General features: G+C 52.4%; 2 protein-coding genes across 5 annotated transcripts in view; both read left to right on the top strand.

Moving 5' to 3' along the window:
• STK10 (serine/threonine kinase 10) overlaps positions 1 to 10,440 on the top strand; it is a 51,921-nt gene extending 41,481 nt beyond the window's left edge. For both annotated transcript variants that reach the window (XM_075056943.1, XM_075056942.1), the window contains 10 exons: positions 1,309 to 1,439; positions 3,150 to 3,273; positions 4,553 to 4,732; positions 4,974 to 5,066; positions 5,226 to 5,355; positions 5,766 to 5,890; positions 6,419 to 6,607; positions 6,924 to 7,049; positions 7,313 to 7,426; positions 7,542 to 10,440. In XM_075056943.1, coding sequence (XP_074913044.1) covers positions 1,309 to 1,439; positions 3,150 to 3,273; positions 4,553 to 4,732; positions 4,974 to 5,066; positions 5,226 to 5,355; positions 5,766 to 5,890; positions 6,419 to 6,607; positions 6,924 to 7,049; positions 7,313 to 7,426; positions 7,542 to 7,682 — 1,353 coding nt within the window. In that variant the 3' untranslated portion in view covers positions 7,683 to 10,440. The remainder of the gene's footprint in view (positions 1 to 1,308; positions 1,440 to 3,149; positions 3,274 to 4,552; positions 4,733 to 4,973; positions 5,067 to 5,225; positions 5,356 to 5,765; positions 5,891 to 6,418; positions 6,608 to 6,923; positions 7,050 to 7,312; positions 7,427 to 7,541) is intronic.
• Positions 10,441 to 17,213: 6,773 nt separating this feature from the next.
• The window catches only part of SH3PXD2B (SH3 and PX domains 2B), an 80,377-nt gene continuing 71,358 nt past the window's right edge, over positions 17,214 to 26,232 (top strand). For all 3 annotated transcript variants that reach the window (XM_075056384.1, XM_075056383.1, XM_075056382.1), the window contains exon 1: positions 17,214 to 17,399. In XM_075056384.1, the coding sequence (XP_074912485.1) occupies positions 17,328 to 17,399 (72 nt within the window). In that variant the 5' untranslated portion in view covers positions 17,214 to 17,327. The remainder of the gene's footprint in view (positions 17,400 to 26,232) is intronic.

Here is a 26,232-nt window from a genome sequence, read left to right as displayed (position 1 = left end):
TAGATCTACATTTGAGTAGCTCCATGAATAAGGCAGGGAGCTGCTTGTTCAACAGTGGGGAAGAGCCTGGGGACCGCTTGGGGACCAGGCACCAGCCCAGCTGCAGCAGCCCAGGGTCACTGGGCTCAGGCAGTGAGTCACAGTGTTAATGGCACAGACAGTTGAATGTTGGCATTTTTTTCCTTTGGAAAATGCAGGAGTTTTCGCCAGCTGTTTTAATTCAGTTTGGGGCAGTAAGAGCCTTCGTGACCTAAGCTGGTCTCATGCGAACCTTTTTGCACCAATTTCTCTGTGTTGGTTGAGCCATTACTTTAGTGGTATGTTGTTACACAGTGGGCAAGTTGGATGCCCTCAGAGTTTCTCTGGCTCCTCCATTGCAGCAAGCTCTCCAAGGGCTTGCTTTGGGCCTCGCAGGCTCACGTGAAGCTCTTCTGCCATCTTCTATGTCTGTAAAGGTCATCGCTGTAAGAGCAAGAGGACTTCAGGGAGCCTTTGCTCGCTCTACCACTGTGCTTTCCCCATAGGGCTGCATGATTCAAGTTATTAATTCCCCCCCCCCTCAAAGAAACTGAGTTGCTGGATGCATTCTTCAGTCAGGCTTGGGCTGCTGACTTTGCAGGGGGATGCTGACCTGCTGTGGCACTGCTGGGAGAGGACACCGTGCTCCTGGCGCTTGTGCCTACCGGTGCTAGTGGAATGAGCCTGGGCTGTGCTTTGTGGAGGTCACTGTAAGAGGCTTGGAGCTGGTTGTGATTAGCGAGGTGTTGTAATGAGGGCCAGAGGAACACCAGCAGAGAGCCTTTGGGCAGGACTGGCTTGTTTCCCTGTAGCTCCATCTGCAGTCACAGCCTGATGCAGGGGACTTCCCTGCCTTGCACCTCCAAGAGTGTGTGTGGGGAGGGTACCTGGGGCTCAGATGGCCCAGGAGCCTCAGAAGGAACCATTGCAAGCTTACTGTTGTGTGGATTCCTCAACATTGCAATTCAGGAGGGTCCTAGCATCCCCCATCAGGCTTCGCTGTAGCTGGACATGGCGAGGAAGGGTTTTCAGGTGGTGGGTTGCCTCTCCTCCAGGTCAGGTTTCTGCAGGGTGGAAATCACACTGTGCCATGGTGTGATAGCAAGGCTGCGTGGCTCAAATGGCAGCTCCAAATCTGTTGATGATTTTTTGCTCGATGTGGTTTCCTTGCTTATGTTCTTCATTAATGACGGCATCAAAATTGCACTGAGGCTTCCAGCTGTAGCACCCCGTGCAACAAGCCGGGGAGCTGCTTCATTGCCACCTCCTTTCCTCTCCTGCTGAACTCAGGATTCCCGGATGCACAAGAAGACACTGAAACGCACCCGCAAGTTTGTGGTGGATGGAGTAGAGGTGAGTGTCACCACCTCGAAGATCATCAGCGAGGATGAGAAGAAGGATGAAGAGATGAGATTTCTCAGGCAAGTGGGTCACTGGGCTGGAGGGAGGGGAGGGTGCCGAACCAGGGCAGGGTTTTCTTCTCTGCAAGCAAATCCAGGAGTGACCTAAAGTCCTCTCATTTTCTGTCTTGGTACCACTTGGACAGGACAATTGTCCAGTGTGGACATCACTACTTTTAGCCTTTCCTTGGTTGGCAGGGGGCTTGCTGTAGTCCATAAGCTGAGGTCTGTTTGTATGCGGGGGAACGAGGGATGCAGCTCAGGAATAAGATGAAGCAAGGCTGTGGCAAGGGATGCTTGTGCTGTGGCCAGCTGTGTCCTCTGGGGATGACTGAATGTGTCTCCAGGGCTGTAGATGTGCTGGCTCAATGGAAATAAGCACAGAAATCTTCTCAAGATGCTCCTCTTCCTTTTGTTTTTGTACCTCCTCAGACTTCATTAACAGAAAGGTCAAGGGAGTTGTAAACTCCTTGAGTGTCACTTAATATTCATGGTTGTATCCTCCCTGCTTAAGCCTTTGTGACTCCTTTGCAGATCTTATGGCTCTAACCTCCATGACCTATTCTCAGGAAGAAAAACTGCTGTTTCTAGCTTGGTTACTATCAGTAGCAGCACTGAAATGAAAAGGCCCTTAAAATACAAATTGTTTTGCTTGACGCCCTATTCTAGGCTCCCTCGTGCTGCTCTGAGGGACTCCCTGAGAACATAATCTGCCCCAAGTACTATGTGTCCTTGTAGCAGCCTTATTCCTAGGCCCTAATAGAAGATCTATGCAAAAGCTCATTAGCTGCTCACTTTTGTGTGAGAAGTGCATAGAACTCCAATAAAACACAAGGAGCGCATATACTAGCATGCAGGGAATTTCCAGGCACAGCTGCTTTCTCCTGGTCCACTCTTAGCTGTGGTGGCATCCCTGAGAAAAGGCTCCTTCTAAATTTTTAAATAGTGCCTGCTCCATCTGCAAGGTGGGGGAAGAGAGGGTTGTACTTAATGTGTAAGGCTAGTGTACAGCAGCAAAGGTCATGGTGGGGATCTGGCATGGGGAAACTGCTGCTGCTGTTCCTTTTGCATGGTACATCACTGATTTCTAGTTCCATTGGGCACAAACATGGCAAATGGGCTCAAACGCAACAGTCTGAGCAGAGGCTCCCGGCTCCCTTTTATTGGATATGAAGCTGCATGAGAAGAGTGATGCAATGTTGTGGTAGATAGGTCAGAATTTGGGAAAACTGCCCTTTTTGTCACCCAGGCATGAGCAAGAATGGATGTGGAGCACAAGGGCCAGGCCAGAGCAGCACCAGCTTGGCCTGAGCTGTGTTCTGAAGACCAGTGTGCACTAACCCAGCTGACAGAATAGGTATTTTGGGTGCTGGCTGGGGGAGCGGTGCCTGCAGAATCACCTTAGGATCTTTGACGGGGCTTGTTTAAGAAGCTGTGAATGCTAACAGGCCTTACCTGTGAAAACTGACAAGTTTTCCAGCAGTTACCATAATTAGCATCCTGCTTCCTCGCAGTGCCCTGGTGTCACAGAGCACGAGAGCGCATCAGTCAGTTGGCATTTACCTCCTGCCTGGGCTCAAAGCAAGTGGTGGGGTGCTGCGGGATGGCTGTGCAGCTTTCGTTCCCTCCTGAAGTGCTCTGGTTATTGATTCTGCCATCTCTGCTTAGGCACATGCCTCTGAACTCGTCTGACTCTGTTTCTCTCTCCCCCTCCGTTTTAACCCTCTGCAGGCGCCAGGAGCTGCGGGAGCTGCGTCTCCTTCAGAAGGAGGAGCACCGAAACCAGGCCCAGCTCAACAGCAAACACCAGCTGCAGCTGGAGCAGATGCTGAGGCGCTTCGAGCAAGAAATGACGGTATGTGAGCAGGGAAGGGGAAGCTCCTGGGTATCGGCTCGTTTTGACTTATCTACAGATGCCCCGCAAACCCTTGTGCAGGGCGATGCTCTCTGGGTTGCATCAGTCCTGGGGCATCGTGGCTGGAGGGAGCAGGACCGCCGAGGAACCGCTTTGGGATTTGAGGCATGGGATGTGTTTGTGGAGGACAGAGGCTTTCGTGGGCATTAAGCATGTGCAGCCTGCAGCTTGGGAAGCACTGACTGCCATTGCCCAGCAGGGTGTAGCAGGGGAAGGGTTGTTCTGGACTTTCCCTCTTCAATGATCTTTTCTTGTATGTCTGTTCACAGCTACTGTGAGAAACAGTTTATAGTGCTGTTGTATTTCACAGAAAAAAACCCTTTAAATAAGAAAGCAATGTGGCTAGCGTGTGACAGCAGGAAATCTGGCAAGTCTTTGAGTGTAAATTGAATAAAGATAAACTAGGCTTACATACTTAGTCCTTCTATAGGCAGCTTCTGTTGGAGTAAAATAATTTTGTAGATAAGTCACTTCAAAGCTTTCATGAGCCATCTTTTAAATACCCCTTTATTAATTCCCCTAGCATCGACGCCTGGCAACCCCATCCCCTCGCGGCAGGCTGGGAGCCATCACTCATTCGTGTGCTCTGTTGTATTTCTACAGTCTTGACATGCCACGTCTGTGAATTCCCATCTTAGCAAGTCACTTCTCATTTGTGAGATTTATTCACCATGCAGTGCTATGTGGAAGAGCCCCAAACCTACTTCCTTTACCCTTTTTCTGGGGCAGTTTGCAACCTGCTCTCATTGACACCTGGGTGCTCCATCCCTGCAGCTTGCAGGGAGGGAGAGATTGGACACAAGGGTGCTGTCAGAGCGCAGTGCCCTCAGACTTGGAAATCCTTGTCTGCAGAGAAAGAACTGTTATGCTTGAGCTTCACTGCCTGCTAATATTTGCCCAGGGCCCTGGGTCCCAGTGGGATGTTGCAATCAGGATGTAAGCAGGAGAAAGGCTTGAAGTGCATCAGCACTAGAACAAGTTAAAAAATGCTTTGTAGTCACGCTAGAGCTGGCTCTGCCCTGTGTGCTTTGTGGGATGTTATTTTGAAATTTCTCTCCCCTATGTTTAGTAAAGAGGCTCAGTCCATGCAAGGACAACCTCCTGCCCCTCTTTTTTTTATTTTATTTTATTTTTTCTTTAAAAAAAAAACCAAACAACTTTTGGAAGGAAACGAAGCGGAGAGGACACTGAGGTTGACCTCTGTTCCCTTCCCCTATAGGCAAAGAAGAAGTTCTATGACACTGAACTGGAAAACCTTGAACGGCAGCAGAAGCAGCAGATTGAGAAGATGGAACAAGATCACTCGCTGCGCCGGCGGGAGGAGGCCAAGCGCATTCGCCTGGAGCAGGAGCGGGACCACGTAAAATTCCTGGAGCAGCTGAAGCAGATGAAGAAGGAGGTAAAAATGGGGATAAGATGGAGGAAAGCTGGCTTCCTGCATCTGTTTCTTCCAGGAAAGCTTCAGCATTTCTCCATAGCAGAATTTGAGAGGGAAGCAGTTGTTGGTGTTTTAGCAGGAAGCTCTTGCTTTTCTGTGGTATATTTGGGTGTTTCCTGAGGTCCAGCTGTTTAGCAACATTAGGTGGGGTTGTTCTTGGCCTAAAGTTACCTGCTGATAAATCTCATTTCCCTCCCCAAAGGTCAAAAATGAGGTTGAGAAGCTGCCACGACAACAGCGCAAAGGGAACATGAAGGTGAAGATGGATGACTTTGCCCAGAAAAAACAAACTATGGTAAGGCTGAGAGAAGATTACAACTCCAAGACAGGGAAGTGCATAGTAGACGGAAGCATCCTTCCTCCCTGAGGGACTGGCAGTTTCTCAAACACCACCAGATGCTTTTCAAGTTGCAGCAGAAGGAGTGCTCATGGTTGTACTGCTGTTTTCTTCCAGGAACAAGAGTTTTTGGCCAAGCAGAAGGAGGACCTGGAGCTAGCCATGAAGAATATAACCGCCCAGAACAAAAAAGAGATCTGTGACAAGGAACGCGAGTGCCTGAACAAAAAGCAGCAGCTCATGAGAGGTGGGTGGCAAAGGCTGTAAAGGAGGAAAGCAAATGCTGTAACGATGGGTTTATCCAACGCTGGCTCTTCCCACGCAACAGATGCTGTGACAGAGTTGCAAGCTGGCAGAATAGGATTTGGAAAAAACAGCCTTGCCAGATCCTGTCTAAATGTTTAACAATAATAATACTTAGTGCTTTAATCTTCAAAGCTCTTTACAAATACGAACCAATTAGGCTTCATAATTGCAAGAAATGATTCTCCAATATGGTTTGCAACCAATTTCTCTTGGAAAACAGGAGGTGAACGATCACCCCCCACATCTGCTGCACTGCTCCTGCATATAGGGATCACTCATGGTTGGGATGCTTCGTGTGACCAAGCTGGGGGGCCGGGGTGGGTTGTCTCCTGACCCTTCTCCCTTCCTCAGACCGCGAGGCGTGCATCTGGGATCTCGAAGAGCATCAGCAACAGGAGAAACACCAGCTTGTCAAGCAGCAGCTAAAGGACCAGTATTTCCTCCAGAGGCACGAGTTGCTCCGGAAGCATGAAAAGGTGAAGAGTTAGAACCTTCCTACGCCACTGCTGGTTGGCAGGGTCCCTGGGTGTCCCCAGAAAGGGTGTTTCCCTTCCAGGCTGTAAGTGAGTAAGGGTGGGTTAGGAGTTAAGGGACTTGGTCATTATTAGTGGATAGGGACCAGAATAACGCTCGGGTCAGCCTGCTTGCTTGGGACACGTATTCTGTGCCACACGTGTTTAAGAGACAAGAAGCAGCTGTGAATTTTGGCGGCTTTTCTGGAAATCTGTCACTGTCCAGTGTGTGGGATGGTGGATTCCCAGAGCAGTGACTGAAGCCTGGCATGTCTTGCAGTCATTTCTGCTTCCTTCCAGTCCCCTTCTCCTCTGCTTTCACAGCATGTTCGGTAGCTGCCCTCACCTCTTGTCCCTTTGGAGCTGTCTGTCACCAGCCACCTCCGTGCAACTGCCAGATCTGTTCTCCAGCTCTCTTTTGTTCTCCTCAGCGCTTTCTTATAGGCCTGAGGTGTCCCTACTCCTCTTATACCTGTCCCTCTACTATTGCAGGAAAGGGAGCAAATGCAGCGATACAATCAGCGCATGTTAGAGCAGCTGAAAATTCGGCAGCAGCAGGAGAAAGCCCGGCTCCCCAAAATCCAGCGAAGCGAAGGGAAGACGCGCATGGCCATGTACAAGAAGAGCCTTCACATCCACTCCAGCGGGAGCGCATCCGAGCAGCGGGAGAAGATAAAACAGGTCAGGTCTTGCAAAGGGGACAAGGGTTGAGGCTTGGCTTGGGGGTGAAGTACTTCGCTGGCCTACAGGCAGAAGGAAAGTCGTAAAAAGACAATTATTGCCAAATTTCTAACCCACTGCAGGGAGTCAGAGGTTACTGCTTTTTGTGGCATCAAGTGTGGTTTTCAGCACTGCTTCCGTCGCGACTAGTGTTGGGAAGCATCCTCAGGGCTTTTCTTTCTTACCTATACAATAGTGCAAACCGGCCAGTCTCTTAACCAGCTTCAGAGATCAGAGCAACACTGCCTACACGGGCACCTGCTTTTCTCTCTTCCAGTTTGCTCAGCAGGAAGAGAAGAGGCAAAAAGCAGAGCGGCTGCACCAGCAGCAGAAGCACGAGACGCAGATGAAGGACATGCAGGCCCAGTGCGAGAGCAATACAAATGAGCTCCAGCAGCTGCAGGTACCCATCCCTTGTGGCTCGGTCTCTTGGGGCTGTCTCTGTGCTGTTTCTGCTCCATGGCAGGGAGCATGTCATAAGAAGTGGCTGCAGAGAACTAGACCTGATGTCCCATTGCCCTGCCTTGAGAGGTTTTTGTGGCTGTGTCTAAATGTGCCCTGGAGCTCAGAGCTCTGAATGCCTCTGGGTGATGCAAGTCCTGTTTGATCACTGGATTTACAGTCCCAGCTGCTTAATGGGTGTTCTGTTTTGTGATCTGTGTTTAGAATGAAAAGTGTCACCTCTTGATTGAGCATGAAACCCAGAAGCTTAAGTCCCTGGATGAGAATCACAACCAGCACATGAAGGAGTGGCGAGACAAGCTGAGGCCACGGAAGAAGGTAGTGTCTCCTCAGCATGGGCAGGGTCTCCTGCTTGGCTGGTTGGAGGGGACAGTGTCCGTAGCTCCAGTGCAATCTCAAATACAGCTCTTGTGTGTGTTCCCTTCTGCTTAAGGCCCTGGAGGATGAGCTGAACCAGAAGAAGCGTGAGCAGGAGATGTTCTTCAAGCTGAGCGAAGAGGCAGATGGACAGACGCCAGCATCTCCGACCAAACATGCCAAGTTCGTCCTGTTCAGCTCTGCAGAGAGCTCGTAACACCCCACAGCTGGCAGGCCACCAGCTGGTATTTGCTGTGTCCTCCTGGGCTGCAGGTGGGCAACTTGGACTTGGAAGATCCTCTTGGCAGCCTCTTCTTACAACAGCACCCTCCTGTCCCCTCACTCTGTCTGGGATAAATGTGGCCTCTGTCCTGCACTGGGGTACGCTGACTGGAAGTTTTAGTGGCTTTTCCCGGAGCTAGCCTGCTCAGCACAGCTCCAGGCTGGGAAGCCAGGCAGGACCTTTTCTGCGATTGTACTTGCACTGTTAGCTGGATGCATTGCCTCTCACGTGAGCCTGGTGCTCACCAGGCTTGTCAGCTCAGACTGAAGCAATAACCGCACTGAACAGGAGAAACAGGTGATGGCTCCTGCCCTCTGCACAGGGGTTATCAGCTTCCCTCTCCACAGTGGCTGCTCCTCCTCCCAGCCCTCTGTAGGGGCTAGTCTGCGGCAGAGCAGCTTTGGCATTGTCTTAGGCTAACCTTGGCCCTGTGTCCCCCCAACACTTGCCTTAGATTTATTTCTATCTGCTGTGGCCCTTTTTTGCTCAAGGGAGAGACAGTGATTTTTTTTTTTTCCCTCCTTTGAGGAGGGAGGATTGGGTTTTTTCTTTTTTCTTCCTCCCCATACAGACTATGCAGAAAGGGGACCAGCTGGATGCCCTTCCAAAGATGTTTCTGCTTCTTCATTTGCTGAGATTGCTGGCACCGCAGTCCCTCTGGTGCCTAGCTAACACTATCTTAGCAGAGACTGGACTATGGCATAATTAAACTGTTCAGCTGGCTGCAGGCTTTTGTGTCTTAAAAAAGTGTATGTGTATGTGCAGAGGGCAAGATTTGTAACAGTGCTCAGTCCTGCGGTGACACAGTGAGGTATCGGTCACAGTCATGTGCCTTCTGGTAAGGACAAGTCAGGGGCCGAACGGTGTTATTGCCAGAGCTCTCATGATCACACATGTGCTTGAGATTTTCTTTTTTTTTTTCAGTGCTATATATGTGTGGGCCATGTGGGTCAGCCAGCCTGGCCACTGTAGTCAGGGTTATGGGATGCAAAGCATCATTTGGAAGCAATAAAGGAGTCTTGAAACATGGGATGCAAGGGAAGAGGAGATGCAAAGACAGGTCCCGGTGGCTTGTTACTCCCAGCATCACTTTCCCCACTGTCTCATCTTCTTATGATGTGCCACAGTTTCTTGGATGATTCTCCTGGCTTTCAGGTTGGAGTCACGCTGCAGAGTGACAGAGCAGTGGCAGGTCCAGCCCTCTGTCCTTTCTGCTCCATGATGATGTGTCTCAGCTGGGCTGCCTTCTGCCTGCCTCCCCCTGCACAAGGCAGTGCTTGGCTGAGCTGCTGGGTAGGACCCAGAGCACAGACCTGGGTAGGGGGACAGGGACCTCACCGGGCAGCACCTTCTTCTTTATACAACCAAAAGGTGTAAGGTAGCACTGAAGTTTTTTTTTCTCCGTTGATCTGTGGACAACGTTGTTTGTTTTGGGCCTGCTTCCCTAGCAAGAAAAAGTGCCGCTGCTTAAAAAAAAAAAAAAAAAAAGTTGTTATTTTTAAAGTCTTATATGTTGATTTAGAGACATACTGGCAATTCAGGAAAAGGTGGTATGTGGTATGCTACGCTTCTAGGTATCTAGCTGAAGGAGTCAGCCCCCAGGTCTTCAACACCTCTTTATCTGAGGAGTGCATTTACTACCCATTTAGAGTTCATAATACATATTTATAAGCTTTCTGCAAACTAGCAAGACTATATCTATTTGGGCCATTCCAAGTTTCTTCTGAATCCATACCATTAATGTCTCTATTAATAGATGGATGTCTAAGGGCTGGGACCCTTTGCAAAAAGACTGCATAGCAGCTTTTCAGTAACTAGCCTGTCCTCCTAGGAAGGCTGCCTGTCCCATCTCGAAAAGCATTGACTGTGCCTGTCAGATATGATAGTGCTGGCTGGGGAGCTGATGTAAAATTAATGAATGCAGAGGGTTGTTCCTGAACCAGGACAATGTGCTGGTTTGAGCCTTTTAATTGCATTAGAACTGTGTTATAGCAGCCCCAGTGGTTTTGTTCCCGGTCCCATGGGGTCAGGCTGGAGCTATTCTATGAAATGGTTGTTGTTACAGAAATCTGTAGCCGGTGCCCGTCCTTCATGGGTTATGTATGACTTGCAGAAGGATGTCCTGCAGCACGCTGTTCGTAACATACCTCTGACTGCCCTCTTCACCAGCCCAGGGAGTGTCAGCTCTCTTTGGATATTGTGCAGCCATGAGGAAGGAGACTACTTCTGGGGGCTTTTAAAGAGCTGATGGGATGCCCCCATGGTAAATCAGTTGTCTCTTTCTCCAGTCCAGCTTATTTGCAGCCAGGAGCTAGCAACATAGTTTTGCTTTTGCTAACAGAGGGTGGGAATGATTTTGTCCCCTGCCCTTTCCCTATTCTCTGTTCCCTCTCTGGGTGTGCCAGGTCTCTAGTACCGTGTCCCTCTCCTGCAAGAGGGCAGGGGGGCACATGTTCTGAATGTCGTGTTTACAGAGTGGTTATATTTTTTTTTCCCCCACTCTCAAAAGAGGATGTTCTTGTTGTTTCCTCTTCAGAAGGAACCATGAATAAACCCAGATTGGTTTTGAGGGGGGATGGGATGCCATTTTTTAAAATGTGGCTTTGAATTAAAAGGGTTTTTTAATATTTTGTAAAGTGTTTTCAGTGGGGCCACCACTATGATGTAAAGACCCTTCTAATAAAGTAACAGACTGAGAAACCTGGGTATGTGTCTGATTTCCTGCCTGATCACTGGCTGTGGCCTCATACCAGTTTTGCTTCTTGTCAGGGTTTTGCTGACTTAGAGAAACCTCCAGAGCCAGTTCTGGCATGTGAACCTTGCAAGGCTGAACTTCCAGCTCTTTAAAATAGAGGTAGTTGCTTCAGTAACACTTCTGCTGCATGCTGCAGCTCAGTGGCAGTAACATCTTTGCTATGAAGCTGAAACTCTGGTAGATTTTAAGTGAAGCAGCAGTTCCCTCGATGACTTCGTTGTGTGTTAAAATAGTGCTCGGCTGACCCTGCTTGGTGAAGAGGAGTATTGCATCCTGTCGCCTGAGGAGTGCAAGCCACTTAGGCATGGCTTTTTCTTCCTTTTTAATTAGCTTGCCTGGCTTTAACAGAAGATCTCAGACAAATGCCTCAGCTCCCTTGCTTTGGTGGGACAAGGAGGTCCGAGGGATGCCTCCCTGCCTCCTCCCATGCTGTCCTTGGCTGAGGAGCACTTGGATCCTGGGGATGCATTATGGGGCCAAGATACAAATCACCTTTTCTGCAGTCACTGCAGGGGGAGACCTCTGCTTACTCCCTCGGATTGCTCAGAAAAGCTCCCACCATCTCTGTAACCAACCACAGGGCCTGTGTGGTCTTTGTTTTCTGCTCAGAGATTTTTTTACCTGCTGGTTTAGTTATGATTTCTTTCATCTAGATGCCCTACTCCAAGGAAGGACACGCAGTGTGCAAGGGCAGCTTTGATGTGATCCTGTGGAGCTGGTGTAGTTTTCCCGTCGTTTTTTGGAAGGTTGCTCTGGAGCCTGCCAACTTCTGCCTTAGGTTTCATGCTGGAAATGACCTTGCTATTAGTGTCCACCCTGGTTAGGTAATATTGCAGTCTGAGTTCAGACATGAGGTGCTGAAAGGCAGAGGCAGTTGGTACTGTAGGTTGTTGCTGGTAGGGTTTTAAACGGACAGTACTGTGGTGAGAGAAGGACAAGAACAAGGCATGAGGGTGCCTGTCTCCTCATTCCGCGAGATAGTAAGAAATGAAGTAGCTGAGGGCACGTACTCAGCCATCTCCTTCATTTTCATGTACCAGGCCTGCACTGTCTCCTGGGTCACGCTGGTCAAAAATGGCCTCACTCAATGTATCCCAGTGAAGCAGAGGATCCCATGGGAGTATTTAACTTCATCTCCATGTCCTTGGCAGTGCCTGAGGGGAGCTTCAGCTGTGAGGATACTTACATTTGTAAATACATGTTGAAAGTACTGTGTATTCCAGAAATAATTATCTACCATTCCACCCTGGTGCAATGCTGAAAACAGAGCAAAAGTTAAAATCTTTCTTAATTTTTAAAAATAGGGATGACAGCCCTGGAAAGTTACTGGTGCTGCAGCAGCTGTGGCATTCTCAGCTCTCCTCATTACCTTCTCTGAGCTGTGTGTCCTGTCATGTCTAGGCTCCAAGCTCCTCGGAGCTGCCCAAAGGCTTTTGCAGTGTTCCTGCTGTGATGGGGATGATGAAATTCTCTGGGGGAAGAAAAAGCAGGGCAGGCAGGGAAAGTCATGGAGCTGGGGCTGCATCGGCTCTCCCTCCCTCCCTCCCCTGCTGCGGGAGGACAGCTGGAGGTGAGCACTGCTGTCCTTCAGGAGTCATCTGCACCCTGTTAAGCCATTTGGCTCTTGTGTGTTCTGCTGCACTGGCCGCTGGTTTAATTCTCCAAATGCCAAACTACCCAGGGCTTGAGCAAGCCAAGCCTCTCCAGGGGCTGGTGGCTCTGCCTTGCTGATGGGGTTTGTTGTTGCCCCTCTCCTGGGTAGGATGGGGCTGGATGACAGAGACATACTGCCCTGGCACCCCACCTGCCCTCCCAGACACCCACTGGGACTCCCCTGGGCCCTGTTTCCAGGCTTGCAATGGATGCAGGGGCGATGTTTGCTCTTCTTTCTCTCGTTCACTAGATGGCACGCACACTGAAGCAGTGGCCCTGGGCTCCTGAGCCCAGCAGCTGCCTGCACAAGCGCAGAGCAGGAGCTGAGCAGTCCCGTTGCACAGAAATGTTTGCTCGCTCTTTTTCTCGGATTCGTCATTCACTATAGCTATAACACATGTTTCACCAGATCTCTGCTTCTCATCAGTGTTTCAGTACTTTGTCTCCTCCTCCTTTCCAGGGTTCCCCTGCCCACTGGCACACGTGTGCCAGGTCAGCCTCCTCCATTTGAGGACTGAGCATCCCCTCCGTGGGGTCTGCTTCTCTGCTGCCAGGCTGACTGTGATGGGTGACATCCATACCACACAGCTAAAACCTGCAATACTTGGGTCAAATCGGTGGAGAATCATTCCTGGTGGTGGCTAAGAATAAGTGCAATCCAGCCCTAGTGATACAATGGGTAACCACTGCTCTGCTGGGCTTCAGCTGGAAAGATTTGCCCTCTGTGTGGTAGGAGCATCATTTTTGACTAATACTTGTGAGGGAACTTGGGGAAGACAGATGCTTTTTTTTCTGTACACAGGGGAGGACTGGGAACATTTAGCCACCTGGCGCACACTCCTAATTCTTAAATTAAAAAACAAGCTGCTGCTTGGACTCTCTATGCCAGAATGACTGCAGATAGTATTTCCTTTGCATTCAGGGCTGATGGTGGGGCACTGCTTTCTCATTCCTTTCCATCTCTGACACCTGACAGACCTCAGGGACGGCCCAGCTGTGCCCAAACAGCTGGAGCCTGCTTACAGCCAAGCGGAAACCCATTTGCATGTCCAAGCTGACGGCTGGCTTTTCAGAATTCATTTGCCCTCTTGCTTTAAATTCCTCAACTGACCCCGACAGAGAGAAGGGAGAGTGCACATGGGTCGAGGAGATCTTGACTCTTGAGCAAGTGATGAGCTCTCCCATATAGTTATTTTCTTTGGCTTAACAATATTTCAACCTTTGGTTAGGGCAGCAGGAGATGACTTGTTTATCCCAAAACTCTCCTCAGTTGCACGTGTACCCTTGTACCACCTAACCTCATTGTAGGAAGTGCTGCTGCCAGATCTCTGCTGCTCCGGCAGCCACGCCGCCAGAGGTGCGGGCCAAGCACAGAACTCCCCGGTCAATCACAAACCGCTCATGTGGGCTCCCTTAGCAAATGCTTGGCAGTTTCCTTGATAAATTACTGAGGTGCAATAGAGCCCACACCAGGCTGTACATCTCCACAGCCGGCTTCCCGGCGTGCCTCCCTCGGGAGGCGATCAGGTCAGCGTGCAAAGCCGCGCTCCGCTCATCTCAACAGCTCTCATCAGACTCGTTAATTAAACACAGGAGCCATTTTGCTGCGTTAGCTGCATTTCTTTCCAACCTCTGCGTGTGCCTGGGTGCTCGTAAGCTGTGAGGCTGCAGCCAGGGCCTGGTGCTGTTGGGGTCCGGGAGCAATGGAGTCACTTGAGCAGGTTACGGTGCAGGGGAAGCGATGCCGATGCTTAAGCGTTTCCAGTTGATTTTGTGCAGTTGCTTGGCTCTCTGCCAGCGTTCGTAGGCCTGAAGTGGGTTTATGCTGGAAGACATGGATAAAATAACGCCCCGCGTGTAACAAGCTGGCTGTCTGATACACATGATTTATACCAGTTATAAAGGAACGGTCGGACAGCCCAGCAGTGTGTGGCAGTCATGGGGCCACATCGAGGGCAGTACACAGAAAGGAGCTGGAAGGGTGAAGGCAGGAGACCAGGGTCTGGTCCCTAGAGCAGGTAGGTCCAAGATGCTGTAAGAGCTCATTCATACGTTCTCCTTTTGCTTTCCATGTCACACGTCTCCATGTGGGGACCTTGTGGCACAGGGAAATGGATTTATCAGCAAGGGAATGCCCAAAGGTTTCATGCACCCCTGAGAAGGGAGGGTGGGCAGAAAGTTTCCCCAAGCAAAGCACCGTGTGTGTCTGTCTGGGATGCTTCAAGCTCAGGAGTGAGGTGTCCTTCCAAGTGTCACGGTGTGGTGTTCATTCTGTCTCTTGTGGGTTCCCAACTGTGACGGTGGAGCCAGGATTAAAGCAAAGGGGGAAGCCAGCATGAAGGTCACTGATGAAGGTCGCTGATGAAGGTACACAGCAGTATGGCACTCCACAGTGGCTGGGGATGGCCTTGTGGAGCGGGAGTGCATTGCGGTGCATTGTGGCATTGCGGCTGTAAAAATGGGCAGAACTTGCGTCCCCCCACCAAATCCACCATCTGCCTCCATGCTAAGGTGACAGTCCGGAGTAAGGATTTCTGTCCCCTCGAGTCTGTGGCCAGTATGAGGTGACAGAAACATGAGTAGGGATGAGGGTCCTTTCGGAGCCATCTCATAGACTTCCCTGCTTGTTCTCACACTTTACTTCTGCTGCTGGTCCTTACTGTGCTGGCCACCAGGACGGCTCTTCCACCCTGCTGGTGTGCTGTGTGGGGTCCTGCGTGCGGGGGGTGTTGCAGCTGGTGGCACCTGGGACTCCAGCTGTTCATCAGCTGCTTGCCCAGGACCCCCACTGTCCTACACCATGGCTCTGTGCTGCAGCTATCACTGCTTCTAAAGCTGGCAAGAAAACACAGTTTAGCCTCTTTGTGGATGCTGCACCTATAGGTCAAAATGCTCTCTGAATTGCATGTTCTCAATTTGCTCTTCCCAGAGAGGTTTTTTTAATTAATTTTTTTTCCCCCACAGACTGATTCTAGAGTTCATGGATAGTAAGTCCAAGGTGTCTTGATGGTGGACTTTGTGTTAATGTACAGATGGAGTGGGCAGTAAGATGATCAATCTGGCTATGTGTTTTCAGTGCATGAGCTTGAGGGATGTAGTGTCCTGTGCACTCCTGTAAAACCAAATTACCAGACGACATCAGACCAGCTCTGCATACATGTGACCAGCGTCCTGAGCACAGTCACCCTCTCCTCACATGCCTGGCAGTCCCATAGTCGCTGCTAACCAGAACAAACCAGCACATGAATCAAGAGGGATGGCTACAGCCATAGCATTAGTAACACAGTTGCCTCACTTAATTCCCTTCACCTTGCAATTTAGCACCTATTGCATTTTGGTTAGCGCATTTCTGTGCTTCTTTCTGTGGTTCACATATCCAATTACCTGCTTCTGTTATTCCTGTGATCCCCTTGCCCGGCCTTTCAATCCTCAGCTCTTCAGGTTACATCCTTCTCTGTGTTGCTCAGCTGCAGTGCCCTCAGCTGCTCTCTACCTTAGTTTCTCCTTTCAGCATGTGAAGACCAGTAATTGTTTCATGCATGTCTTAATCCGCTTTCTCCATCTGCATCTCCTCAATGTACACTTCTCTTACCAACATGTTGCACAGCTGCTCTGGATGTTTTCCTTGCCATCCTTTGGAGGATTTGTGCATCCTTGAGGGCTTTTAAAACCACTAAAACTCCACCTGCTCAAGCCTGAGCACTCCGCACAATATCAAAAGCTGTAGTTCTGCTGCCTGTTTGTGCTTTCCCAGGGTTTGACTCTTGATTAGCACTTCAAGGTCCAGCCCCAGCATCCCTCACCAATGTCAGGGCTTTCCTGATAGAAGGGAGGGAGGGCTCTTCGGTGCCTCTCCATGGCCTCTCGCCCACCTACCTTCAACATGTGTCTGACTGAGGAGTGACAAAGGGGCTGGCGCAGGGAAGGGAGAGATGTGCAGCTGGTCCACAAGTAAACCAGCCCTGCGGCAGCATGCCAGCGGGCATCGGGGAGGTCACCGGTGGCACGATGAACCCTTCAGACAACCTAGCATCGTTCCTGCAGCTATCTCTGCAGGGGCACAGTGGTCTTGGGCTTAGCCGAGTGGGAGGAGGATGAAGATGAGCCCTTTGGGAAGGCAAGGAGGGGGGGGGCAGTAAAGCCCTGGCAACCTGCCTGCACCTCCATTAATTCTCTGGGGTGGTTGTAGCAAAATTAACAGTATAAAAAGGAGCCACATTTAAGGAGCTGCTAAGGAGTGAGATGAGTTGTTTATGATTAAATTAAATTCATATGAAAGCTAATGACCTGCCAGTGCAAGCTTTGAGTAACTTTATAATGTAATTAAAAGCCCAATGGGGGAAGAGAGCTGTGGTTACGCCACGTGCTGAGGAGCTGCTGGGAAGACGGAGGCCATGGGTGGTGCTGATGTAGGGAAGCGCCTGGTCACTGCCTTGTCTCCTCCGCTGCCCCAAGGGTAGAGGTGGGCATGGAGCGTGGCAGGAGGCCACCGGTGGGCTGCTGGGGAGGAGAGGTGGAGCGCTGGCGGCTCAGCTCCCAGCTTCCAGGAGTACGTGGGTTGTCCTGGTGGAGGCAGTTCTGCTGATCTAACCACACCAACAGCCAAGCATCCACCTTTTTCTGCTCAATTCACTTCCCGGATCCTTTAGGGACGAGGTTGTTCGGGGCCAACTCAGCACCGCCCTGAGGGCCGGTGTTACGGGACAAGAGCAGGGTGAAGAATCAAAACCCGGTGAGATGCAGCCCACCCACGGGCCCACCGCGCCGGGCAAGACGGGCAAGCCCGGACCCCCCCACAGCCCCCTCCCCCTCTGAAAAACTGCCCTCAGACACAGCCGAGCCCTCCTCCCCTCTCCATCTCGGCCTGGGGGGGGGACGGACACACCGCGGGGCCGCGCACCCCAGAGCCAGCGGCCGCGCGTGGGGCGGCCACGCGTGGGGCGGGCGGCGCCGATCGCCCCTTTAAGCAGGCGGCGGTGGGGCCGCCCCTCCGGCCGGGATAGGCCGGGGCGGGCCGGGGCCGCCTCCCGCCCTCGGCAGCGGGCGGCTCGGCTCGGCTGGGCTCGGCGCGGCGCTGCAGGCTCCGGTCCCGGCTGCGTGCGCCAGTGCCTCCCCCCAGCCGCTCCCCGCTTCGCCGCTGGCGCCGGGCTGCGAGGGGCAGAGGCAGCGGCATGCCCAGGCGGAGCATCGCGGAGGTGAAGGTGCTGGACGTGCAGAAGCGACGCGTCCCCAACAAGCACTATGTGAGTGACCCGGCTCGGCTCGGGACGCCCCGCTCCGCTCCGCTCCGCTCCGTCGCGCCGGGCCCTGGGCGAACAAAGGCCGGGCGCTGCCGGCCCACCCCACACCCCCCTTCTCCCCGGCGGCCACGCTGCCCCCCCCACCCCCCCCGGCTGTCCCGGCGGCCGGAGACCCGGCCCTGGGGCGGGAGGAAGGAGGAGGAGGAGGAGCGGGGCAGCGCTGCCGGTCTGCCCGCTCCCACCCCCGGCGACTCCCGTGGGGGTCACCCGGTGCTCCATCCCGCTGGCCGGGGGGGGATGCGCTGCCTCTTCCCCTCCCCCGACCCCCGGTACCGGGGGAGGCGGGCAGGGACATCGCCGCGCTGGGCCGGGGGCGGGGGGGGGGGCAGCGCCGGTGGTGGCCCCGTGCGGGACCCGCCGGGAGGTGCCCGTGAATAACTGCGGGCGGGATTTTGCTGGAGGGGCTCCCAGGGCAGCAGGCACCGAGGAGGAGGAGGAAGAGGAGGAAGAGGAGGAGGCGTCTCCGGGGCACCCCCGAGAAGTGCCTCTGCTTTAGTGAGGGAGCAGCTTTTGGCAGAGGGGCTCGGAAACCTGTTGGCTACAGAGTCCGGGGGTCAAGAGACCACCCGGCTCCTTCTTTCTGCGCCTGGGCCAGTGCCGCCGTCCCTGGAGGTGTTCCCTCCTGTCCCCCGCACCCCTTCTGCGTGAGCTGCCCGGGGAGCGTCTTCCTGCATGCTCCAGGGCATCTTCCAAACTGTTGTGGGTTTGTCTGTTTTTTTTGAAGGGGTTGGGTTTCTTCTTTTTTATTATTATTATTATTTAAACTTTGGTGTGCTTCCAGGCATCCGTGGAGACCTTGGGGGTGAATCCTGGCAACAATCTTAAAACAAAGCCCAAAACGTTCTCCCCGCCCCATTCGCCTTAGATAAGGGTGACCCAGTGACATGCTGTTCATGGCACATTTGAGTTGTGAGGATGTGGTGTTCGCTCTGGCTGGAGCGTGTCGTGTCGGCAGAGCCAGGCTCCCTGAGCTCTCGGGAGATTCAGGGGCTTCTCCCGGGCACCCTGGCTGGCTTGTGGCTGTGAGCAACAGTCAGAGGAAAGCAGAGGGCAGGCCAGCTCTAGCCAGGATGGAGGGGAGGGTAAAGGGGGTCTGTTACCCCCTCCTCACATCCAGGGATGTGATGTGGCTGCTGCTGCCCAACCCCTTATCACCCCTTCTTCCTCTCCTGCCCTGCTTGTGGCTTTATCAGTCCTGGCTGAGCCTGGCCCCAGCTCCAGATGTGCCCCCCTTCCTGCCGCGTCCATCCCAGACTTACTCATCGTAGCTGGGTTGTGCATCCAATCTGGAGGAGCGTGTACGTGAGGAGGTTTGCTGAGCTGCACACGCTTCTGTTTGTCTTGGCGGATCTGTTGCACCGCCGTCAGGTCCTGTAACGGGGCTGGGACGGAGTCGCCTGTGGCTGCTCCTCCGCTCTCCCTTCAGGCTTTCTTATTCCCTTGCTGGGGCTCGGGGCTCTGCACACCCCACAGGACCTGTGTCCCCGTGGCTGGGACGTGCACCCGAAGTGCTGGACACCCTCTGTTTTGGGCACTGTCCCTGCTCACCCTCCACCCACAGGGATGAGGTGGGTGGAGTTGGGCATAGCACAAATAATCCCTGTGAGGCTAGAAAACCGGGACAGAGGTATTTTCTGAAAAGAGGAGATGTATGGTGGGGTAGCTGGGTGGGGGCACTGGAACAGAAGCTCCCAGGGCGGTGGGAGAAGGTGGCTGCACGCAGCTCATGACAGTCAGCCGTGCAGCTCGGCCGCCCGCTCCCTCCTCAACCGGTGGCTCGAGTCCTTTGCCTCTAACCTTTCCCTGTACTTGTCTTGGACCGAAACCTGGCAGCGCAAGCCAGTGCGGCTCGCGGTGGGGCTGAGCCCAGGGAGGGGCAGGCAACTTGCAGGCAGCAGCCTCCCCGGGGCAGCGCTGGAGTGAATGGGAGTGCTCACCTTATTTGAGGGAATCGATAGGAACTAGGCAGATTCTCAAAGCCAGTTAATTATATGGAATCAAAACCTTTTTTTCTTTTTTTTTTTCCTTCCTTCTCCTGCAAAGAGAGGGAGAGGAGTGGCAGCAAATCACGGCTGAGTCATCTTACTTTAGACTATCTACTGGCACGCTGCAAATCCGAGTCAACCACAAAGTGTATGTGTTAAACCTTTGCTCTCTGGCTTCTCATTGCTGAGCATAAATGTGCTCTTCTCCATCTCCTGAGGCAGCCACTCGCTGTCCCCGGGGAGGCTGGAGGAGCACTCCGGCTTTTCTTCCCACTGCCTCTGCACTGGCCTGACCGGCGAGTGACCCGTACTGCTCGGGCTCGGCCTCCCCTCTGCATCGGCGAGAGGCTTTTCTTCGCCGGACAAAGGTGCAGTTGTGTTGGCTGCAGTGAGGCCACAGCAGAAAGTCGTGAATTCCAGTTTCCCAGAAAAGTGAGATCAAACCACTGTTTCAAAGTCCTTATTGATGCCTGTGATGGGGAGGGGCTGTAGGAAAGGCCAGTTCTATTCAGGCCAGCATGGTTTGCTCATCACCCTGGTAATCAATACAAAAAGAGTTGTGTTGCCCAAGACAAAAGCTTGTGCTCTTTTGGATCTCTGATATGAAGCAGGAGACACAATATTCCCCCAAACTGTGGGGCTTGGGCTGGGCAAGGACCCAGCAAGGTGCTGGGAAGGGTTTGGGTAGCCAGTTGCCAGCTCGAATGTGTGCTGAGCTGAGTGTTGGGATTTAACTGGGGACCCAAACGCAGCCTCATGCCCTTGAATGTGTGCCTGTGAATGGCCCTGCCTCAAATCCCAGTGCAAGGGAGCATCAGTCCGGTGTGCTGCTGTCTCCTTGATTCTCACAGTACGACTGATGGCTGCACTCCCCTGGAAGGATACGCCAGGACAACAGTGTGCTTGTCCGAGCTCCGTCTGTCTTCCTTACCCTGGTGACAGCCTGGTACCTGACCTGAGGGTGGGAGGCGCTGGATGTGTTATTCAAAGGAAGCTCAGGCGTGTTCAGGGGCATTTGGGGGACAGGAGAAATGGCAATGGCCTCTTGACTGCTCTCCTCCTTAGTGAGACATTAAACCCTTTGGTGGGTACCGCAGTGAGCGCCACTACAGGGGTTAGGCTAAATTGCAATTAGCAGGGCTGTTCTCCCCTTGCGTCCTTTTCTCCTTGCAGTCAGCCTCGTGCTTCTGGAAGGCTCTTGCTGCCGTGGTGTTGGCATGGTGCAAGGCCAACATATCTGCTCCCGTTCTTGTCAAACCAACTCCACTCACACACGTGGAAGGGCCGAGAGGGGAAGGGTAACTGAGCTGCTTGCCCTGAGCGATAGGAGCCTTGAATTTGCTCTGCCGGCTGTGAAACCATATCATGCTGTGTTGCGGTGGCACCCCTCCTGGGCTGCTAACCCCGGCTGCTTCAGCTCCACTTGTGCTGCTTGTATCTTCAAGTTTTTTCATGGGCAGTACCTGGAAGGGGCAGTGAGAAATGATCTTTTTGCAGGTGTTTGTTGCAGGATGCACTGCTCTGATGTTGTCAAGAGAGAACAACCCAGCTCGGGATCTCAGCAGCCTCTTGTCCAAGTGAAGAAGGGGACTCCCATCCTTCAGGCAGTGGCTGAAGGGTCACCCTGCAGTGACATTTCCCATACGATCCTACGTTAAGTGATTACAGCTCATGCCCCTCAGGGATGCTGCCGGCGAGGGCTTCAGGGCCATACTGCAAATCTGAAAAGGCAAAGTCCAAAAGCAAAGTTTAAAAATAATCATTCTGGGCGACAGAGTAGCAGACTGTCATTTCTATGGTCTGGCCAAGTCTCAAGTTCTGATAAATGAATGTTTATTCAGAAAAGACCCAAAACAAAGCCATAGTTGAAACAGACTAAATTTTCCTTTAAAGGACTTCACACGGGATCTTTTTATAGTTTTGTGTTTGTTATTCTCTAGTAGAAGCCCTAAAATAAAGCTTTTTCCTACTAAATCCAGATTTTGGTTGTTTTTTTGCCCCTAGGCAACCTTCAGGACCTTTCATTTTAATACAGCTGCAATTTGTGTGTGTTGTTCTATGTGTTAATAACGATGCCGTTGAATCGCGCCTTCATTTCTACAACCTGTCCACCAAGAACATTTCCATAGTTCATATAGTTTTAAATGGTTGCTCTAGAGCACAAAGCAAAATTGTATATATATGTCCGACAGGAAAGAGAGAGCAGCGTGCTCTTTGGTTGTGTTAGTTTATTGGGAAACTTGGACTATGCTCTTGCAGGACTTCCTTTCCCAGCCTCCATGCACACATGTATCACTTTGAAAAAGGGAAATTTAAACAAAGTGTGCAGCCTATATTTATTCTGCAAGCTCAGTTAACAAGATTGCAAACTTTAAACAGGGTGAATACCCATGCATATTGAACCACCTCATTTGTGGCAGCTGCATTGCAAAAGTAATTAACAGCGCATGTTGGAATCTGGTGCCTAGTTGATAGCATCTCTAGATATTTTAAAACAAGTTTGATGAAAACCACATTCAAAAAGTAAGTGTGTTACATTTTTGATGTGGAATTTGTGACGTGATGGTAGGTGTCTTTTCTGCTCCTGTTCCTTGTAGTGGTGAGGCCGTTCGTGGTTTCCTTTGTTGTCCAACCCAATCCCATTGCTTATCTGGAATTCATTACGGAGCATTCAGAGAAGAGTGCTCGAATGGCAAGAGGATGAGAGCTGCTGATCTGCAGATTCAGTGGTTCTTCAGTGCCCTATACATATAGACGAGAAGATGTCTTCTGAAGAACGTGTCCCCCGTGGACCTGTGTGATGGTCCCCTGGTCCTGACTTGCCCAGCTGGAGCAGACCTCTGTGGGGACCTGGCACGGTATCACCTTGTACAGCTGCATTATTTCTGCCGTTGTGAATCATACCGGTTGCTTGGCTTAAAAAGGGCATTAGGGGATGACTCCCCCTGTGCTATGCTCTCTGGGGAGGGTGACTGTGCTCTTGGTATGGTGGGAATGTCCTGTGCGGAACTGAAGGAGCTGGGTGCGTTTAGACTGAGGGAGCAGGAGGTTAAAATGAATAGTGTGAAATCTATGCAGGGGCCTTAACTAAACTAGGAATGGAAGAGAGCAAGAGCAAACCCAGAATGTATGAAGCAAGGCTGAACCCAGGAAGCTGGAGTCTCTGCCGCAGCGAGGAATTTCTGAGTATCGGTGGCCTCAAGAGGTTTGAGGGCTTTCTCAGCATCCTTAGTGATGTTTTGCTGCTGTATCCTGTGGTTCTGCTGTATCTCATCCCGTTTCCTCTCAGCTGGCTGACGCTCTCCTGCTCGAGGCGGGCCACAGGCAGGGCGTTTGGAGCCCGTAGCTGGTCAAAATGTGGACCCGTCCTTGTGCCTGGCCCTGCTCTGCTGCACAGCATTACAGAGCTGACCGATCCTTCCTTCCCCCTCGCCTCTCGAGAGAGTTGGAGCTTAAGGGAGCGCTGTTGGCTTTGTGGATGAAAACCGACACTCAAACGCAAACTCTCCTTTGTTTTTCTTCCCCAGTCACGTTACTTAAGGCTGTTGAAAACCTTGAATGTCGCAGTTCAGTGGAAGGGCCAAATCCTGCCTGGCGCACGGCCACTGAGGTGGATGCAGCTCTGTGTGGTAGGCTGGTGCTCAGACTCCATTCCAGCAGTGAACTTCGGCACCCAGGCCATCCACTGCTGCTGCCTGCTCGGAGGTCTGGTGACCTTGATCCCCTCTCAGCTTTGCTTTGGAGGGCATCTCTATCTTCCGGCTGTTTCACGTAGCAGTGGGAAATAGGAAACAAATGAATCCATATGTTTGATCTTCAGTGTGACTCAGAGCAAACCAGCGGGTGCGCGTGTTGTACGACTGAGGGGTCTGCACCACGGCTGAGTGGGGCTCCATGGGTTGTCCTTGGGCTTCCCGTGCTTCGCGTAACCCCGCGCGCGTGCACTTTTCATCTCGGCAGCTTTGGCTGAGCGCTCAGGCAGCGCTGTGCCCTGGCGACCTGTACAACAGCGGAGTGGGAAGAGCTGTCACTCGCTGGGATTTTAGGGAGGGTACAGTTGAAGGGATGGATTGGAGCGAGGGGAGGTGGCTGCTTTGTAGTCCTGGGTGCGTGGGCAGTTTAGTTTGGGTTATTTGCTGTGCCTGTCCTTTGCTGCCTGTAACCCCATTACCCAGCTCCTCCCTGCAGCAATGACTTGTTGCTTCTGCCTTTCTCTTCTGCTAGACCAGAGGGACCGCAGCAGCATCCCTGACGCCCTGCGGTTACCACTGGGATCGCTTCTCCGTGACTTTCCCAGTGTCGTCTGAACTGGCACAACCCCTGTCCACAGAGCAGGAGCAAGGGGGTGGCAAGGTGTCCAGGGATGGAGCAGGGGGCTGGCTGTCCCTCTCCCACTCCAAGCTTTGGTGTCCCACGGCGCAAGAGCCCCGCACTCCCCTCCCCAGCCCTGCACGCCTGCGGTGGAGAAGGCTGGTGGAGAGGGGCCAAGCACAGCAGCTCGCCGCCAAGAACTTTCTTTGTTTCCAGCCACCTCCCTCCTTTTTTTTCTTTTCCTCTTACAATTTCCCACTCCCTTCTCTATATTAAACCCCACTTTGGCTTGGCTTGATCGCTCAGCTTGCTTCGGTTTCTCTGCCCCTTTGAATTTCTCGGCGCTCCTTTCTCGTGGCAGCAGCTGAAGCCAGGGTACAAGGCTCTCACATTGCTTCCCCATGTTTTGGGGTGTGGGGAAGCGCGTGTGGAATAGAGAGACTGATGCTTTTTCCCCTCTCCTGGCGAAAGATGCTTTAAATATGTGGAGTTTTCCACAGAGAGGTTTATTGTGCGTAGTCTCCCTGGACCCAAGACCACACAGGCTCAAACCCATTGGAAACAGCTCTGCAGACAGCTCTGCCTCTGCTGGAGGCTGTTATGTCTGGCTTTGCTGTAGGAGCTCTGCTGAGTGGCTGGGGACCTACGCTGATGCCCGTCGGTGGCGGGTGGGCAGAGCTGCGTGTCCCTGCAGCCCCGTGGAAGTGTCTTTCCACGCGACCGTGACATTACTTTCCACCCTGCTGTTGTTCACCTGCCTCTGGGAGGGTCTCGGTGTGTGGGAGCTCTGGGCATGGGGATGCTCCGGACCGAGGAAGCGCCGGGATCGCTGCAGAGCGACCCAGGGAGGGCTGCTGGGGGGTTGTGGGCTTGCAGGGCAGTGTCAGCGTGGGTGTGCTGCTCCTGGGCTCAAGCTGGGGGAGCTGGGTAGTGCTGAGCTCGGGGTGGATTTGCTGCTTCGTTCAGCCGTGTGTGCTGGGTGCCAGGCAGAGAGCTCCCAGGCCAGCCAGGAGCTGCCCTCTCCCCAAAGCCTTACTTGTGGGCTTTATGTGTGCCCTCCACCCCCCCACCAGGATGCCTTGCAAGTCTCCTTGGAAAACTTGGGAAAATTCCTCCTGTGGGAGGAAAGAGGCCAAAAGTGTAGCTCTAGGTTTTCCTGCAACTTCAGTCTGCCTTCTTCCTACTCAAACTTCAGCAGTCCAGGCTGCTTCCCGGGTTGTGTTTTGTGCATGTCCGGAGTGTGTTTATGCAAGGAGTCCAGAAGCGATTCTTCTAGGAGGTCACATAGCCTCATGTTTCAAGAACGGGAAACTGTTTCTGGTTTGTTTTTTGGTTTTTTTTTTAGTATCTGTTCTTAATTCCATTGCCTCAAGTCAGCTGCTTGAATCATCCCTCTCTAGCCATGTTGTTGCATGGGACAGTGTGCCTCTCGGGGAAGGTACAAGACTGAGGGCTTTTGAAGGACTCCAGAGTCCTCGGTCCCTTCGAGCGGTGGAAGTCACCAGGAGCCATTGCTATCTGCAGCACTGAGGCTCTTTATCAGTCCCTGGAAAAATACTTCTGAGGTCTGACAGCTCCCAGGGCTTATGCTTGCTACTTTGTTTCTTCAAGAGGAAAAAAAAAAAATAATAATTAAATCTCTGGCTGCCCTTTCAGATAGAGATAATTTGCGCTGGCTTCCCATCCCCTCTGTTCTCGTGTTCTGGTCCGTGCAACTTCGACCGCTCTGGATGTGTGTCTGAGCTGGCTCCTTCAGCCTCCCTGCTCTTCTGGTGATGCTCGACGCTGGAGCTCGCTCCCTGCCCGGGTTACTCTCCTGCCCAGGAGGAATGTCCCAGATTCCCTCTGGCATTTGCCCGCTGCGAGTTGCCAGCGTGTTTCCCCCCAGGGCTGCAGAGCCCTCGCTGCCACGTGAGCTGACTGGCAGCTCTCGTTGACAGCTCTGTTACGGTTGGCCAGGTGCCATTTGCATTTCTTTTAGCAACCTGTCATTTTTTGACAGTTTCCTTACGAGGGTTTTAGGTCCCGCTTTCCACTGGCCCATTCTCCCTCCGAGCTGCCTCTCCAGCGATGCGGTGGCAGGCACGGGGTCATGCCGGAGGGACACCACGGGGACCGAGCTTGGGATGCCGGGCCAGGCAGGCTGCAAGATCCCCTGTGCCTTTTTCCATCTGTGTATTTCTATTTGGGGCACTTGGTTTCTAATGCAACCAAGGAGAATCTTGGGCAGCGGTGGTCCTGATAGTAAACTTCTCAACTGGTAATTTTTAAGTAGTTGGTATGTGACCAATTACTTGTAGGGAGTTTCAGGAGCCCAGGGAGTTTTGGAGCGCAGTCCTCACAGTGTCTGTCGGAGTTCAGCCTTTTGTGCCTGCAGATTTCCATTTTCTGTGAAGGATCTGATCCATTTCTGCCCTCTGAGGGACGGGAGTGTGGAGAGTGTTTGGCATTAATGTGAAGTGCTCCTCTCCTCCGGCATT

Source organism: Buteo buteo, chromosome 24, assembly GCF_964188355.1.
Source record: "Buteo buteo chromosome 24, bButBut1.hap1.1, whole genome shotgun sequence".
Classification (NCBI taxonomy): domain Eukaryota; kingdom Metazoa; phylum Chordata; class Aves; order Accipitriformes; family Accipitridae; genus Buteo; species Buteo buteo.
The sequence above is the reverse complement of the archived record's forward strand: the minus strand, read 5'-3'. Positions and strand labels throughout refer to the sequence as shown.